Source organism: Sturnus vulgaris, chromosome 7 (assembly GCF_052056855.1).
Source record: "Sturnus vulgaris isolate bStuVul1 chromosome 7, bStuVul1.hap1, whole genome shotgun sequence".
NCBI lineage: Eukaryota > Metazoa > Chordata > Aves > Passeriformes > Sturnidae > Sturnus > Sturnus vulgaris.
In genome coordinates, this window is record NC_142249.1 from 10,739,285 (window position 1) to 10,757,473 (window position 18,189).

At 41.0% G+C, this 18,189-nt stretch overlaps 1 protein-coding gene across 1 annotated transcript; it reads left to right on the plus strand.

Moving 5' to 3' along the window:
* Positions 1-1,651: 1,651 nt before the first annotated feature.
* WDR75 (WD repeat domain 75) lies at positions 1,652-17,883 on the plus strand. Its single transcript, XM_014880948.2, has 21 exons — positions 1,652-1,797; positions 1,969-2,098; positions 2,772-2,837; positions 3,404-3,497; positions 4,092-4,216; positions 4,535-4,605; positions 5,137-5,250; positions 5,765-5,853; positions 6,342-6,500; positions 6,807-6,866; positions 6,956-7,071; positions 7,536-7,708; positions 8,467-8,630; positions 10,783-10,966; positions 12,366-12,460; positions 12,836-12,931; positions 13,473-13,642; positions 14,211-14,270; positions 15,350-15,493; positions 15,574-15,665; positions 17,534-17,883. Exons 1-21 carry the CDS (start codon positions 1,712-1,714, stop codon positions 17,736-17,738), a joined length of 2,493 nt encoding a protein of 830 aa, XP_014736434.2. The 5' UTR covers positions 1,652-1,711; the 3' UTR covers positions 17,739-17,883.
* The last annotated feature ends 306 nt before the right edge of the window (positions 17,884-18,189 follow it).

The window sequence follows — 18,189 nt, forward strand, 5'->3', positions numbered from 1 at the left end:
AGCAGATTTCTTAAAATGATGAAAATAATCATGCATTACAAAAACGTATGCATTGAGATGCACAAGGTATTTGCCTGTCTCCTTCATCCAGGAGAAGGATGAATATGCCAAGTTTCTGTGTTTTGACAAGACTTGACTATATTTAGTGTAGTCCTGAACAAAAGAGTCCCATTCACATAATAATGTGGATTAAAGGGACTGTCTCTTCCTAGACACCTTGCTTTTTTCTCCCTTTGACAGAACTCTGGCTTTACTCAGTGCCTGTGGCTCAGAACTTGGACACGACGTCCCATACAGGAGGAGCACTAGGCTGCATCTGCCTTTGGGCTCTAAAATACTCACCAGAGTGAGAGCACGACACAGCTGCTGAACCCAATTGCAATTCAGGCAGCGCTTGTAAATTCTGCTCTCAGCTCCGGAGAGAGAGCGCTGTTTAATTGTCAAATATCTGAAATGGGCAGCCAGGTTTCTGGGCGCACTGTGCTCTCTCACACCTATCCCCAGCTCCCTATGGCCACGATACTCCACGGTGTGTGCTCCTGTTCCTGCACAATCCGCGGGTAACCTCCGGACCAGGATTCAGTCCGCAGGGAAAAAAAGGACATCGTTTACAGCAGGATGATCACAACTACCCACTCATAACGCACCTGTCCCTGTTATTGTCTGAGAAGGGCGACTGTTTAAAAATCAATTACAAGCATACCAGAGATACCTTCAGTCGCCTAAACAGCTGCCAAAACTACACAGCTGTGCAAGAACTGCAATTGCTATTCCAAAGCAGCAGTGAAGGGCGCAGACACCATAAATCACGGTGTACTCCAGACACTCGCATTGCTTCTGACAGCGGTTTTCCTCCAGTTACGAGAACACGATGTGCTCAGTAACTCAGCAAACCCACAGCTCGTCCAAGTCGGCGAGCAAGGCGGGGTTTAGCAAAGCTTACCCTTCAGTTTCCTCTGTTCAGCCTTTCTAACCACTTCAACAAGGGAGTTAACGCATTTTTCTCCTCAGACAGGCGCAATTCCAGACCCAGCCAGAGGACTGTCCCTGGCAGTGCCCGCGCCACTCCGGAGGGACCGGAGCGCTCGCGGGGGGTGACAGCGGCACAGCCCCGCACGGGCCAGCCCAGCCCTGCCCTGCCCTGCCGAGCGCTCCCGCCGCCTTCCACCCGGGAATGGCTGCGGAGAGCAGCCGGGGGAGGTTTCACAGGAAAACCCTGGTAGTGGGCACGGGCAGCATGCACAGCTCCCCGCACTCACCGGCGCTCTGAGGAGCGCACGGCAGGGGCACTAATGGAGGGCGGAGCGCCCTGTACAAACTACCTGGCAGGAGGCTGTGGCCAGGTGAGCTCCCGACGGGAGTATCAAGCTGTGCCAGCAGAGGTTCGGGATGGACACTAAGAATAATTTCTTCACGTTAAGAGTGTTTGGAAGGAGCTGCCCGGGGACTCCGGTGGCGGGAGCGGTATTTAGGAGGAGCCCAGACTGAGTGCCCGGGTCTGGGCGATGGATGCGGTGGCTTCGGGGCCGTTCCCCTCCTGCGCCGCCCCAGTCTGTCCGTGAGGGGGCGCGCGCGGCCCGCCGACAGCACGCGGCGGGGCCAATCAGCGCCGGGCGGGGCGGGGCGGGGCCAATCAGCGCCGGGCGGGGCGGGGCGGGGCCAATCAGCGCCGGGCGGGGCGGGGCCGGCGCGCGGGTGGCAGCGGGACAAGATGGTGGCGCCGGGCGCGCTCCGCGTGGTGCGGTGCGGGGGTGGCACCCTGCGCGGAGCCCGGGCCGTGTTCTCCGCCGACTCCAAGCAAGTGGGGCGGGGGAGCCGGGGGGTCGCGCTCGGGGGGGACTCCTGAGCTCCGAGCGGGGCTCTGCCCGCCGGTGTCCCCGCGGCCTGCGGCTGCCGCGGGGCGGTCGGGCCCCCTTCGGGCCGGCCGGGCCCCCTTCGGGCGGGCTAACAGCGTTGTTTCCCCTGCAGGTACCTGCTGTACGTGTCGGGGGACTTCGTGAAGGTGTACAGCGTGAACACCGAGGAGACCCTGCGGCTCATCGGCGGCCACACCGACCTGGTGACCGGCATCCAGCTGAACCCGCACAACCACATGCAGGTTTGAAGGGGGGCATGGCCGCGGGGGCTCTCCCGGGGCTGGCTGCAGTTTGGGAAGGGGCTGGCAGTGATTAGGGCATCGCCCAGCTGATGTTTCGCTGAAATCTGACAAGAAGGTTGTCAGTTTCCTACAAACACAAGCGTGAAATGTCATGTGGATTACGCTCCTTGAATGGAATGACAGAAAAACGGAAATATAGCAAAATTTCCGGCTCATTGATTGAAAGGGTAAAAGAAGCATGTGAGAAAATCAGAAATACTGTGCTTGGTGTTCGCCCTTCTGTATCTGCTGGTACTGATGCAGATGTGACTAAATCCCTTTAACTTGCCCAGTGGCTCCCTCTGCCCCCAACCTGCCTTCCCTGCTCCTAGTTTGTTTGGGCTTTTTTGGTGTCGGGATATAAACGAGAGTTGTTTACCAAGAGGGACTGATCTGTATATTAGCTGTGCAACATTAGATGTTCCCATGGTGGGTATCTGTGCATTCAGTCTCTGTGACAATGTCTGTTTGGAACTAGAGTATTAGTGTTGTACTTGCCCTTTATTTGAAGGCAGCACAGAGCTGGTCTCTGTCCTGTCTTTTTTACCTGGAATTGTAGTTGTGATTTCATGTAGAATCTGGCTTTGATATATTGCTATTACTTACATAGTTGTTTTTGGCTTTTTTTCTTCAGCTCTATTCTTGCTCTCTCGATGGCACCATTAAGCTGTGGGACTTCGTGGATGGGATTCCCATTAAAGTATGTGCAGTTAATTCCTGTTAAGAACATGTCAAAAATGGGCACAAATCAGTCTGAGATGGGTTGTTCTACTATTAACACAACATAAAACCCATCTAATTATGGCAGTAATAGAATGTGTGGTGATGATGATGATGCAGATCCTTTTGGGGAAGAAGATAGGAGATGTACTGACATACTGACTTTGCTACCTGCTGCAGTTTAGAGTCCAGTGTAGCTCTGGGAAGTGTGCTGCAGTTTGGGATACACCAATAGGAATTGATCCAATGGCTTGAAAATTTGGGCTGCTTACTCTTTCCCACATTTTCCACTAAATACCCACCCCTGGGTGTGCCTTCTGCTTTGTATTAAGGATATGTTGAGGCTTTTCAATAATTCTGATGTCTCATATTTTATTAGTACTGTTTTAACATTTCTATTAGTCCTTGATAGAATAAAGATGTATTTGTCTTAGAATCGAGGATTTTAATTAATATGTGAATGTTTCTTTAAGACATGATTTCCTTATTTCAAAGACATACACACAAATGCAGTAATTGCTGATTTCCTTCTCTTTTTTTCTTCAGACTTTCACTGTAGGAACCAAACTTCTGGCACTGTACATACTTGCTAGTGCTGAGGACTCAGTGTTTGTTGTCATTCCAAAGAAGGGTGAACGAGGTACAGTACAAGTAGCATCATCCATGTCATCTCAGTCATTCTGTGTCTGTGCTGCTGTCCCAGCAGAGAGCTGTGTGCTGCAAGAATGGGCTTTAATATGTTAATTGTGACATATTATTTAAATCCTGTGGCAAATATCTGTAGTCCTGCATGTTGTATCTCTTTCATTCTTATTCTGTGACATCCATCATTCCAATATTTGTCTAGAAGAGTGCTTGTCTTTGCTTTTGGAGCATGTACTGCATGGATGTGGTCTCGTAGATGCAGTTCATCTTTGAGCAGTGCTCACCAAGGTACAGGTTGTACTACTGAAGCTGGGTATGAGTGCTGGAAATTATTATCCCACCTTAGGTAGTATTACCATAAACTGATCTGTCCTATTCACAGCATGCCTAGGTATTTTTTATGGGATTTTGTCTACAATAAATACAGCTTGGCCTTATTGTATACTATGATATATTGGTACTTCAGAGCAAGACCAAATACTGTGCAGCTTCCCATGGATTCTGCTTACACTTGCACTGATACCCACTGTCTGAACCTCATTTTTCAGTGCTACTCTTGGTTTCAGACAGATTTTTTTTCTTTGTTCAGATACATTCCAGCTGGTCTCAGTTAAGCTGTCAAAAGGAATAGGCCAAGATCTGGAAGGCAAGGAGCTCACAGTGGTTCTGGATGGTGTGGGTTCATCAATGAAGCACATTGCTTTTGGAAGAGAAGTATGTTCACCTTTGGTTTTTTTTTTTTCCTCTGCATTGTTGGTTGGGGTTTTTTTCCTCTCAAATGAACTCTATTCTGTTTATGCCTTTACACAAAGCACAGCAGTACTGTAACAAAACTGAAAGTAAATTAATCAGTGTAAGAATTATGCTATCTTTAATACTGCAGAAACAAAAAAGAAACTTTGACACTTAAAACGGGAAAGTATTAACATCAGCTTGTATGTTGTCTTCAGTATAAAGTACTTTGTAGTGAAATGTGCTTTATTTTTTTCTGAAAACATAATCTGTATGTCCTAAATGGCTTTACTTTAACAGGGTTCATATGTGGTGTCAGTGAAGGATGTGAACCTCCAAGTTTATTTTTTTAAACGGAAACTGTTGAACAGGTAAGAACGAGCATGAAAATGTCAGGTATTGATTCAGTCTGATATATCTTAAATGTTTTTTAACTTATGATGTGTGCACACATGATCTCAGATTTGGTTTTCTGGAGGGCATGTAGTCACTGTATAAGAAGGTTCCTGTAGAAGTGAACAGTGAGCAGATCATTGATAGTACTACCTTACCTTTGCAGCTCAGGAATGCATTTTTTTTCAGTTAAATACTTAGGTAGATGCTGACCTGAAATAAGTGACATAGTTTGGGCACGGCCTAGAGAATGGGAGGGAAGCAGGAGAAAAGGAAAGAGAAAGAAGCAAAAACTCTTTCAGTGTGATTGAAGGTGAAGAATTAAGGAAATGAGGAGGAAAATAAGTCTGTCACTATTTTTGAGAGTGCATGTAACCATAGCAACTTGAAAATGTTTAATTTTGTTAATCAGAATTATTTTTATGTGCACTAGCTGATCCTTTTGAAGATTTGTTTTAGAACAACCAACCTAACTCTTACAATTAAAGTTACTTTCTTTACTTTTGAAGGTTTTCTTTAAGTACAATGAAGACAAAAGGAGACAATCGCTTCAGTTGTGTTGTGTGCCATCCTAAGGAGGATTGCATTGCAACTGGCCATGCTGATGGAAAGATTCGCCTCTGGTATGTGCATTTTACTTAACTATGTATCCCATAAACTCCTCTGACTGTAGGAATTAAGTCAAACCCAAGCAAAGCAGTCTGATTTGTCCTTAGCATTGCCATTTTTAGAAGTCAGAATGAGCAATGAACCTGCAGTGCTGACAGTGTATATGCCAAGTGGAAAAAGTGCCTGTGTTAAGTTATGCTCCACTGAATCTAAACTGAGGTGTAAAAGGTAATGCAAAGCACCTGAAATAAGTCTTTATGGGCAAGTGAGAGACAGCACACCAATGGAAAACTTGATTAAAAACATTATATGGTTAAGTTGCTCCCAGGGCTGAGTTGCTCAGAACATCTGTGAGGTGTGGACCAGGAGGGGTCTGAAAACCTGTAGTGTGGTTCCTTCCCTTCTCCTTCATCTCTTGTCTAGAAGTTAGAGGACAGGATTATAAAATTGATTCAATTCGATATTTCCTTTTGTTTACTATGTTGTTGATCTTGTGAGTAAATAATTGTTTTGTTCTTCTCCACACAGGAGGAATTTCCACCACAGAAAAGAGTACACATATTCCACACTGCACTGGCATCATGATATTGTCATGGATCTGGCTTTTACTATGGAGGGTGAGTGAAAGAAAAATAAAAACCGAAACAAAGCAATAAAAAAAACCTACCAAAACCCCAAAAAATCTCCATCAAACAGAAGTTTCTGAAATTTGGAGTGTTGCAGCAGACAGGGAAGAATCTATAGAAGCTCCAAGTTTATCGACTTACTAAAAGTTAATTTCTAGAATTTTAAGTATATCCAGGAAGGATCTGAAATAAAAATGAAAGGAGTTATTTTTTAATATGCATTTTGATTGGCATTTAAAATGTCAAATATCTGCCTTCTGTGGTAGAAAGAAAAATCTAAGCCCTTCTCTAACCTCTTCTCCTCACCTCCACTCTTCCTCCCCTTCTATTTCATTAATAATACCATTGAGTTCTTGCCAGTTTCACTTGCATCCAAATAAATTCTCTGAGCTCAAACCTGCTGCCAGAAATATTACACTTTTATCTGAATTATTTCTTTTTAAGCAAAACCTTTTAACTGTATTTTCTTGCTGGAAAAGGAACCAGGTTGCTGAGTGGTGGAGTTGAATCTGTCCTAGTCCAGTGGCACAACGAATCTTCATGCCAGAAGGATTTCCTGCCTCGTTTGGGGTCTCCTATCGAGTACATCTCCATGGCCTCTGATGGCGTTCTCTGCTGCACCTTGCACACAGACAACAGTAAGCCAAAACACATCCAAGTATCACTTCAATGGAAATGAAAATCTGTAGGAGCTTTATTTTGTTGATTTTGGATGATTTAACTAAGAACTACATAAAATTTCATTAGTGATCTGAAAAAAACAGATGCTTTTTCTTTTCCTGTTTGATCAGTTCTGTGAATTTGCCTGGTCACTGCTGTAACTTGACTTTCTACCTTGGTGTCATAAACTGTGAAAATACACATTTACAGTACAGATGGTTACAGTCCCTTTCCCACCATGAGGTGTGTGCCTTTTGCAAGATTTGGTCTGCTTTCTCTTTCAGGAATATCGATAATCAACAGCAACCTAAGGTTTTCCAAAAGTATTCAAGGGCTAATCAAAAGTAAGTGCAGTAAAATTTATCTTCAGCTTAGAGGGTGGAATGTGTCACTTGAAAGCTTTGGTCATTTGTCACCTGATTTTTGTTTCCAGGTAGGGACATCAAGACTGGCCTAGTAGTTGATCCTAGAACCAAAGCTTTGGTCCTGAATGGAGAGCCAGGCCACTTGCAGTTCTATTCCCTCCAGAGTGACCAACAGTTGTTCAGTGTAAGTTGGATGGGCTTGTACCAAAACTTTAACTTAGTCAAGTAACTTGTGCATCAGAATTTATTTGAAGACTTAATATGGGAAATGGAAAAAAAACCTTGCAGCTATCCCACAAGGCTGGATTCCAGGTTGAGATGTTCTTGGCTTTATCTCTGACTTCACTTGCTAAGCAAATCTAAATATTGATACTGAAAAAAGTACTCTAAAACAGTGTGCTATCCTGTTAAATGTCAAAAATTTGTAGGTAAAACACCTTCAAATTACTTTTCATTTTTTCCTACACTTTGCATCACTGTGGAATGCACATGCTCTAATTCTTTCCCAACATGTTGGTTACTTCTTTGTGCCACGGCCCAGTCAGATGTAACAGGAGCCTTCAGAGCATCCTTTCTGCATGCTTTCATGAGTGGGATGTCTTAGAGCTCTGCCTGCATTTTGAGATGCACCCTTGCCTTGCCTTGCAGCTGGACATTGTGCAGCGGCAGTACATCCACCAGGCGGGTCTGAAGCAGTCGGACCTGGTGAAGGCGGCGTTCAGCGCCCGCGGCACCTGGCTGGCCACAGTCGAGGAGAGTGAAGAAGTGACTGACCCCGAGCTGCAGCTCAAGCTGTGGCTCTACAATGAGGAAATACAAAGGTAAGGGTAGCAGCTGGCTTCCCAGCTGTCAGTCACACAAATCCCTGCACAGAGTTCTTCCAGGTCTGGAAAGTTGCCATGCACACTAAAGCATCTGCAGCAGAGCACAGAGTTGCACTGAATACACACAGGAAATAATTGCTCTGGATCTGTTTTACTTATAGTAGTCAGAGACTATTGTAACCATATGACTTTAGTTCACATATTTTCTTGGTGCTAAAAATCATGGACCTGACAGAATGGCTCTGTACCTTCTATAGTTTTCCCACCTCTGTGTAATCCATCATTAATTGATTAGTCCTTCTCCACAAGGTACAGAAGATTGTCATTATATTGTTGGTCTCTGTCTTTAGCTAACATATGCATCTGGTTAATATCCTTTCCTTGATTTTCCTATTTAAAAAATTACATTTTGATGTCAAATTTTTATTTTCTTAAAGAAACAAGGCAAAAGAAAGGTACTGCACTGATCAACCACATGACTGATTTTCTAGAGTATTTGAGAGATGCTTGCCTAATGATAATTCTTGGTGCTGGGCTACTGTATGGAAGCCATTAGGGAAACCTGATCTATTAATGCAATACCATTTAGCTGTCTTAATTAAAAATTCCTTTGATTACTTTTCTCCCTGCCCATTCTAGAATCAACTTGAAGTCTTCCCAAATTTCAAATGAAATATGAATGAATATGAAATGAAATATGAATGGCAAGCTTCTATCTTCTATCTATCTTCTTCTTCTATCTTCTTTTCCTATAGCTTTGAGCTGAACACCAGAATAAACGCGCCCCATGACAACCGCATCACAGACATGTGCTTTCGTGACATGGATGAACTGGGAGATGACTCTCTCATACTGGTAACAACTGGCAGAGACTGTGTTTTTAAAGTCTGGGTGATGGTAGAAGACACTGATCCAGAAGGTAAGGGTGGCCAAAATATAACTTAGTCTTACTTGCACCTTGTAACATAGAACCATGAGAATAACCTAAGTTTGTAAGGACCTACAATGACATTTGAAGTTATGCTGGAGAAATGAAGATCCTACTTTCATTTGCTTAGTCCCCTGCATTGATCTGCTTCTGCTGCTGCATGAAGTACTGTAGTTCCACAGTATTAATTTGGTATGGAGGTTCCTGAAATAGCCAAAGACCTTAACAAGCTGCTGTACAAGGGAATGGCAGCCTGTGCTCATTGGTTGAAGAATTGTTTGTGGTAATGATTTTTCCATGCTGAGAAAACAGATTTTTGTCAGTCTTCTGGGTAGGCTTTTCATTTGAGACTCCTGCTTAAAGGAGCAGGATACAGAAATGTGTTACTCTGTTTGAGCTGAGTTAGTGTAAAATAATAGCACTTTTGCAATTCTACAGATACACCACTTCAGAATTCATTTTTTTGAAAATCCTTCCTTTCCATTAGGTACTTGAACATCATAGAATGAGTATTTAGATATTTCTGAGGTACTTCTAATAACCAAATTTCACCTCTTAAAAGACATGCTGATGTTCTTTCAAACAGATCACCTGTGTATGTTTATTGATTGCTCTTTATGCCTTTGGACGTGAAATACAAAAGATTTCCAACTTGTTAGCGTCCTTGTACTTAAATGTCATTACAGTGTCAGGCACACTAAAGTGAAGTGGCACTTTCCTGCCACTTGGATGTCTTGTCATTTCATGCCTAAGTAGCCGTGACAGTGGTCTTGCTGAACTGCTTGCAGTTTAGTAATCTGTTTGTCTTTTCATGGGCAGGTGAGAACATGTTCAAATTACTTTGGAGCTACTGGGGTTTCCATTTGGCAAACTTTGCCAAACTTTCTCTTTTCAAGCTCTTTGTTCCTCAGCTGTGGTTGAAGACAAAGAGAAAAAGACAAAACCTTGTGTTGTTTACTCTATTAGTACCCCCCTCAATGGTATCTGAAAGAGTTTTTGGATTTGCTTTTTTCATAAATTATTCTGAGGCTAAATTATATCTTAACTTAATGAGCAGCTACTTTGATCTTGAGTATACTGTCAGTTGGGGATGAAACTTAATTTTTTTTTCCTTCCACAAAATAGTTTTGTATCTGCTGACTGGCCTCATCAGGGTGTTTGTATTTTGAGTGACTACAGGGTTTTGTTTTATGGTATATATAAAAGTACCAATTAGTGGTGACTGCTGTGGTGTATTTCCCCAGTGGGGCAGAAATAAAGGCTCAGGTAGAAAGGCTTGACATGCTGCAGCTTCTCTGCAGCAAATAGTAGTTTACCAAAGAATTCCTCAGTTGAGTTCACTCTGGTGTGTGCTAATTGCAGCAGGTCTCTTGCTGGGCCCCTAGATGGTGCCATGCAGTTGGAAGTACTCAATCATTTCTGGCTTTTTTTTTTTTTTTTTTTTTTTCTTCATAACAGGCAGGTCTTGTAATCATCGACTTGTAGCCATTATATAAAGAGTATCTTAGCATAGGGTGATTTTCCTTTTTTTCCTCATCCTACTCAAATGTTTCAAAAGCATGCTGTAGGAATTATTTTATACTGGGAAATGTATGTTAATGCAGTAAATACATCACTTTGCTCCAGTTTATTTTCTGGTATCTATCAACAGTGGGAAAGGTGTCCCAGCAGAATGCAGTGGCAGGTCAACCAGCACAAGGAAGCAGGCTAGTGGGTCACTTGGTGATCTTCAGATCTTCTGTAAATAAACCATGAGCTTTGTTAGACTCAAATGCAAGCTGTGTTCAGATTTGAGTAATGCTCATGTGTTTTTGCTAGAGTTATGACAGAACAATTTTTTCAGAACAATGTGTTGAGTCTACTTGAGTATCATTTTACCTAACCTCTGCCTCTTTAAGGGCCCCGTTAAAGGAGTTGGCAAAATAAGCATGAATATTGTACCATGTCAGTCTCAAGGTTCACTGTTCAAATGCAAAACTGAGGACAAATGAAAACCCTACCAGCTGTTTCTTATATTAGAACAGGGCAGATTCTCTGTACTCTTCAAAAATTGTGAAAGAAAACTGCCTATTTTGCAATGATAATTGATTTCTTCTTTCTTCATGTATAGACTTGAATTAACTGGCTTGTTTATTCAACACAGCACAGCAGAGTGTGAGCTGGAGCTGTGACTTTGTAGGCAGCTACCACAACTACCAAGCTACAAATTGCTGCTTCTCAGAAGATGGCTCTTTGCTTGCTGTTAGCTTTGAAGAAACTGTCACTGTATGGGATTCACTTACTTGGGATCTTAAGTGTACATTCTGCCATCCACCTGGAAATATAAGGTACATTTTTCATCTGCTCTTTTATGTCCCATTTGAACTCTCAGAAAAGAATCAATTCATAGCAGTCCAAGACCTTGTATATGTTTATAAACATATACATATAAACACTGAATTTATCAGTCTTAAATTCATATACAGAAAAGACTAAAATGGCTTTAAGGTGGTTAGTTAAAAATATTGTTAAAAACAAGATCGAATGCTGCAGTTCCTTCTTACTTGCTTATGTCTCCTGTACCTCCCATCCTTAAATCTGTATCATGGAGCACACAAGTAGTGTGTTGATAGCTCTTCTCTTTTTCCTCATTAATCCGGGGGTGAATCAAAGTCCTGGAAAAGTGTAAATTCAAGAAGTTGGTTCTTTATTCGTGTATGCATACATGCAAACAGAAATTATATCAATAAACCATAAAGGCATGATGACCTTACCTGTACTATGAAACACATATCTTATCCTCTCTAACCTCTGTTTGAAAATCCATGTTTTCCTGGCAGACTATCCCAGCAATACTCCATTGTATGCTGTCATGATAAAAGACATCAACATTGTGTTGTCACAATATTTTAAAGACTTTTGATACAAAAAATCATAGCAGCATACAGAGGTTTCTCCCTTCCATGTGTTGTGTGTATGTTTGTAAGCTTTTCTTTTGTGTGATGTTTATATTGATCCTCTAAGATTAGAAATTGAGAAATGTTATTCTGAAACTGGTGTGCAGGAAGATTGTGGGAGGTATGTGAGCCACCAGCTTGGTGCAGTGGCAGGCTTTTCCCAGGCCAGCTGCCTCATCTTACAACCTTTACCATTTGTTATATTAAAAGGAAATAAATTCCTCCAGAAATGTAATTAATTACTGTATTACTTGAATAACTGCAAAGTTGATATACAAATTCTGTCCCTTACTAGCATTTTTGAAAATCTTTTATCATAAGGTTTTCTGTTCTTCTCAAACAAAAGACTGAGAATTTAAATCACATGCTTTCTTCAACTGGAGCAATTTACAATAGCCTTTTTTTAACTAGTTCTCTCGTTCTAGTTCCTCAACAATTGTAAAACTTCTTTAAATATGGAAGTTATTTTCCAATCCCAATGTGAACACTTACAATTATGTACGGATTTGTAATTTATTTAAGCATTTAAAATCCCTCCTTTATATTGGAATGCTGTAGAAACATGTAATCCTTACATATTTATGCACACTTTAAATCATCAGACTTATCTGATAGTTGTGTGTGGAGTTTTAATGCCACTAGAGGTGAATGCAAAAAACAAACTTTGGATTTAGATCCCAAAACCAAATCATAATTGAATGGTTTTTGTGACTTGTGAGTAATTGCTACATAGAAAAACAAAGATGAACTCTGAAGGTGACTAACTTGTTTTGACTCTTTACTTCTGTAGGAACATCTGCTTTGGGAGACTAACATGTTCCAAGTACCTTATTGGTGCCACTGATTATGGCTTTCTGTGTTGCTGGAACCTGCTCACTTGTGCATGTAAGATCAGCCTGAATGTGTGCCAACGTAATTTATTACTTTGAAACCTTGAAATAGTTCTAGTTCAATTCCAGATTTAACACACTACAAAATACCCTGTGGAAACAGGATGATTTTCATACTTAGGATAGTATCCTATCCATGTGCATGTGCTTTTTTGTGTGTGTGCCGAATAAATTTTAAGTTAGGTAAACAATAACTCAGTAATAAGTAGTATTTCTTACACTTGTGTAGTAGTTAGTAGCATTTGTGTGTTTTTATTCACCAGGGAATGAGTGGAGCTGCCTCTTCCAGCAGCAAGGCCCTGTGTGTTGTTTGTTTCACCTTTTGTTTGGCTCCTTTTCACCCCTGGCTCTTGCTGTGCTTGCTTTTCAGTGGAGTGGAGTGCCCACCTCAACGTCGTAGTTCTGCAGCCTGATCCCCTTTCTGAGTATATTGCTGCAGTCTCATGGCTCTCCAAAGAGTCCAGCTGTAAGTATAAAGCTTTCTTTGACAAGTCATAATCAGCAGAACTTAAAACTGGGGAAGCACAATTTCTATAAAAGGTTTTCTTAGAATTCAGACCATGAAAGCTGGAGAGGGACTTCAGTGTGTGTTTGCACCTGTGGAAACATGTGACAGCAGCATTCAAATGAAGCGTGTTACCTTTTGTTCCAGCAGGTAGTTTCAGGTACAGGATATATCCCAGGATTAACCACACTTTCTGGGTGTGGGTCTCAAGTGTTCTTAAGCCTCTCTTGTAAAGGCAGAACTGTGCAGCTACATTTTAGAGCTCTGACATTAAATTAAGATAACTCCTCCTACAGAAATGTTAATTTCCAAGTATGTTTTCTGGACTGGAGTACTGTGAAAGTTCCTTCTATTATTGAGTAAAGTTACCCAGTTATATTCCTGTAAGCTGGTGTTTGGAGGCAATCCTGGCCTTTCTGGCTGTGATATGCAGGGCTTTGACAGCTAGCCAAGAGCGTTAAGAATTTCCTGATTTAAAAAGAAAGTATTCTTGGTTTTGCAGTGTTTGTGTTTAAACCGAGTGAGCCATGGCCGACCTACATCCAGAGAAATCTTTGTAAAGAAAAGATCCTGCTTGCTGTCTTTGTTCCAAGAGATGAACCTGAAATTGCAAGCTCAGAAAAATACCTTTGGCTAAGAAAATCCCAACTGTTTTTTCTTACGGATACACAAGTAAGGAATAGTATAATTGGTAGGTGGTTCCTGGGGAAAATCTGTTTTCTCTGAAATGGATTGATAAGAGTTCAGAGTTCTGCTTATGAGCACAGGAGTTCCTTGTTTGATTTCAAGTCATTGTAAGCTTTGTTGAAAGCTTTCAACTGCCAAAACAGCCTAAGCTCAGAATTATTTACTGGTTTTCTATGATGTATAGTTCATGCTGCCTCATTGATACAAGACACTAGATAACTTGGGAACATTGCCTATGCTGTTTAACTTAAGCACCCAGAAGCTGTATGAATTATTGCTGATTATTCAAATGTTCCATGTGGTATTCAGTTTCCCTGTAATTTCTGGGTGGGGGTGGGGGATTTTTTGCTTGTTTTCCCAAAAGGTCCATAGAATCTCTAGGCCCATCCTTGCTTCTCTTCAGTTTCTTTACAAAAGAAAGAGGAAGTGATGGTTTTGCCTCTTACACTTGACTGATAAAGCTTTTGGGCCAGTTGGAAGCTTCTGTAGGCAAGGTATGGAAATATGGAAAGCAGTTGATGTGATAACTGTGCTACATCCTTCTGTATTTTAGGAGCTAATGACACTTAGCACAGTGTCTCTGGAAGAAAGGCTCACACCATCAAGCAAACAGGTACCTCTCATAGAAGTTCTGACTCAGATGGACAGAGCAGTTCAAAATTCTGATGGTGGTCATTTTGTCATATTGAAATTCCCCTTTGTCATGAGAATGTACACCAGATCCTTACCTGGAGTCACAGGCACTTAGCTGAAGGGGCAATAATCTGGATTTGATTCTTTATTGACAAGAAGTCAAAAGCTGTTTGTAAAGATTTTTTTTAAGTGTCAGTAAGCTACTCTCTACCTCCCCTGGGGGTGAAAAAAAAGAATACTTTTCTAAAAGATTCAGGTTATACCAATGAAGAAATGAAGCAAAATGTTTGAGTAAGTTCTTTCCTTATCTTGGTTTCTGTAACACTTGGAACCTTGAGTGTGGTCTGAACTATGCTTTCTGATGGGGATGAACAGTTGTCAGTGAATTGTGACTTATCAGTGAGAAGGAGTTCCAGAATTGCATTCCAGTATGTATTTCTGGGAAATTGTTTGTTTTTTGAAATTCATGTTGAAGAAGTGTTTCATACTCACTTGAAACAGGAGCATTTGATTGATTTGGCTGGTTAGATGAAAAGAGGTCAAAGTAGAAGTTGGTATCTTTCTAATACAAAATGCTGTGGGAATGTGGGCATAAGCAATCAGTTTCTTTGGAGGGTGGGGAAATAATTTGGTGATCAGATTAATGCATATTGATGTAGGAAAATGCCAAAAGTCAAGGTGCCATGTTTTGCTTCCCATTACATAATTTAATCTCTCTGTACATGATGCTGGAGTATAAATGATCTTTTGGTTCTAAGTGGAATCAGAAAAACCCATCCTTTAGTTTTCTGGCACATGCACCACCTTCCATACTTGGAAGTTAATAGGTAGATCAGCAAACTAAAATCTAGAGTTCTTGGGTCCAGATTCTGGAGAGTTTTGCAGCCCTCTCTGCAGGATTCTCTCCAGACACCTGACAGAGAATGAGTACAAAAAGCCACGTAGCTCAATTGAGTTAAATTTGACTGTAGACTTTTCTCACCTGGATTTAGTCTGAATTTTGGTAACTTAAAAAGAGAGAGATTTGTGACACTAAAATTCTACTTCCATTTTTTTAAGCTGGCAGTAGAAGAAAGTCTTCCTATGACACCATTTAGTTTGCTGTTGGGAAAGCACAGACGTCAGCAAGCACAGGAGGATACAGACCTTGGAAAACTAGTTGTTCATAATAAGCAGGAGCAAGCTTCACCTGCTGTCAAAGAGGTAGGAGTCATTACAGTAAATGTATAAGCAAAACCATGACAAACAAAATCTTTCATAAAGCTTCTGTTTTATCTTTGCAGCTTTTGCACACTCCAGCACACGTTTTGCCATCTGCTTCCTTCCTCTGCACTATATTTATTAACTCATTGCTCATCTCCAAAAAGAACAAAAGGTAAGAAAAGTTCAAGAACTTTGCTTGGTTTTCAAAGTTATTTTGAATTATGTACATCTTTGTTCAAAGTGTAAAAGCAGTTTTCCAAACACTCTTTACCTATTCAATAAGTTAATAGAATGTGTGGTAATGGTCTGGCTGTTTAGTATATCGGCTCTTTTGTTGCTATTATTTTTGATGGACTTTGCATAACATGCTTCTAAGTAAAACGCTGCCTTTTACACTCAAATGTTCTCTATGAATTAAACTTTATTCCTGGGATTTATTTGCATTTTAGTGCTGATTTGGGGTAAGTATTAGATTCTCAATTTTATTTGAAATTATTATGACTCTGCATAATTTTTGGTTTCAGTTTCTAGATACACCAGGAAGCTAGAAGCTTGATCTTAAGAATTTGTTTAGAACTCAAATGTCATTTCTAATTAGGCTACAAAATACAAATGTATACTGTAAGCACATCTAAGTCTGGCTTACAATGCATTAATTCCAATTTAATGCAGTGGTTTGATAGGTACTTAAAATTGTAGCTTTCTCCTTTGGGATCCATGTATGCTGCTAAAAAAGGAACGCAGGCACAGGGGTTATGAGAGTGGTCTTGTATTAGGATTAATATCTTGTCACTTCCACTGAAGCCAGTTAAACGATTGCATTTTTGTGCCATCTGTTCTTTAGAGTGTTTTATTAAACTCTGCCAGACCAGGGATGAAAACCTGTCCTTGGAATCAGGGGTTGATGTGGATTTGCCAGATGGGGCCAGGGCTTACCCAAAAACAAGCACAGCTCCTGAGTGTGCTCTGGGTTCTGCCCTAACAGCAGCGTCCTGGCTTCTGCCACCTTGTGCTGGCCACTGCTGCAAGATCTCAGACTGCATGGCACAACAAAACATCCACAAAACACTGGCAAAAATCTGATACATGGAAACTTGCATCTAGTTTCAGTCCTGAAGAATGTGAGAGTTCAGTGACCTGTGTAAATATTTGCCCTTGCAGAGCCTGTACTTTGACAGTGGTGATTAGTATGGCTGGGCATTTAAAGGTACATGTAAGGGCTGCAGATTGACCACAATTTATCACTGTAGGGTGTATATATTATACAGTGGATATATTATTAGCATTAAATTCTTCTGTTTTCCTTGGCACTATGATACTACTGTGTGCTTCTCCATTTACATTTTGTGAGTGATAAATAATTTGTATTAAAACAGATGATTTTTAGAAGACCAGTACTGTTTTGCCATGCAGTTCATTCTTAACAGATCTGGAATATTTATATAACAGACACTTGAATTAATGCTATTAATTCATGCATTTTAAATTATAACAGTTGCATATAATTCTTTGGAATTGTGCTTTCTACTTCAGCACAGGCTTAAATCTCTTGAACTCTGAGGGGAACAGCCACTTTAAACACCTCTCTATGTTTAGAGAAAAAAAAAAACCCAAACAACTAAAGAAATTTTTCTTTCTTAGTAATGCTGTAGGTACTGTAGCGGTTTTTAAGACCAAGTGATCTTTTTCAGATTTGCAAGAGAAAAATGGCCTTCTTGAATACTGTCTCATGTACCAGTATATCCAATGTTTCTGATCCTGTGGGACTGCAATGTTGTAGCATTTGTCACAATGTTGACCTGCCTTTTGAACTGCTCTGCAGTTACCTACTATATTGTGAGAAAAAAAACAATTTTAAGTTTACTTAGAGGCGAGCTATTTGAAAAATGGCTTGAAATTGAGATGGCAAGAGAAGTATAGTAGTTTTAAGGTAGACTGAAATGAAAAAAAAGAAGATAAAGTTATGTGATAACTTCTCCCCTATAGTACTGTAGTATGTGAGAGTAACTATTTATTTGGTTGTTTCCAACCGTCTTCCAGTGCTGAAGAAGTTGCTGATGAAGTAGAAATGGAAAGTGAAAAAGCAGAGGATGATTCAGATGAGGAAGATGTCACAGCAATGGAACAAGAAGATACAAGCCATATGGAATTATTAGGGGAGACTACATGTAAACTGTCTAAATCCCAGGAGAAAGAGCTACGAAAAATAAGAAAAATGGACTACAGTTGGATATCAGCCTTGTAAACAGACATTACTTTTTTTATACTGCAAGTTGTGGATTAAATACTCTTTAAAAAAATTTTTCAGGTCCTCTGGCCAAAAATTTTAGCAGCTTCTCTTTCCAAAGGAATGCGGAACTAGGGGGTGGGATTAAAGTTTTAAAAGCTGATTCTGGCTCTTAGTTTATTACTGTTTATTACTGCAAGATTCTCTGTGACCTTAGAAAATGCTTAACCTGGTTTGGGGGTTCCCCTCCCCCTTTCAAGCATATTTAAAAGGCTAATAGCAAATCTCAGTTCGTTATCTGACTTGTGATCAGTTAGCAAAGTGACAGCTCAGCTGCTGAAAATCTTCCCCACTGAGGCTGGGTTACTGCTGCTAAAGCAGCAGAAATGCCTTCAGCTGGTGACAGAGCTTAGCTCAAAGTGTGGCAGGGGAGAGCAGGGTGGTTCTTGGTGCTGTATACAGGTAAGTA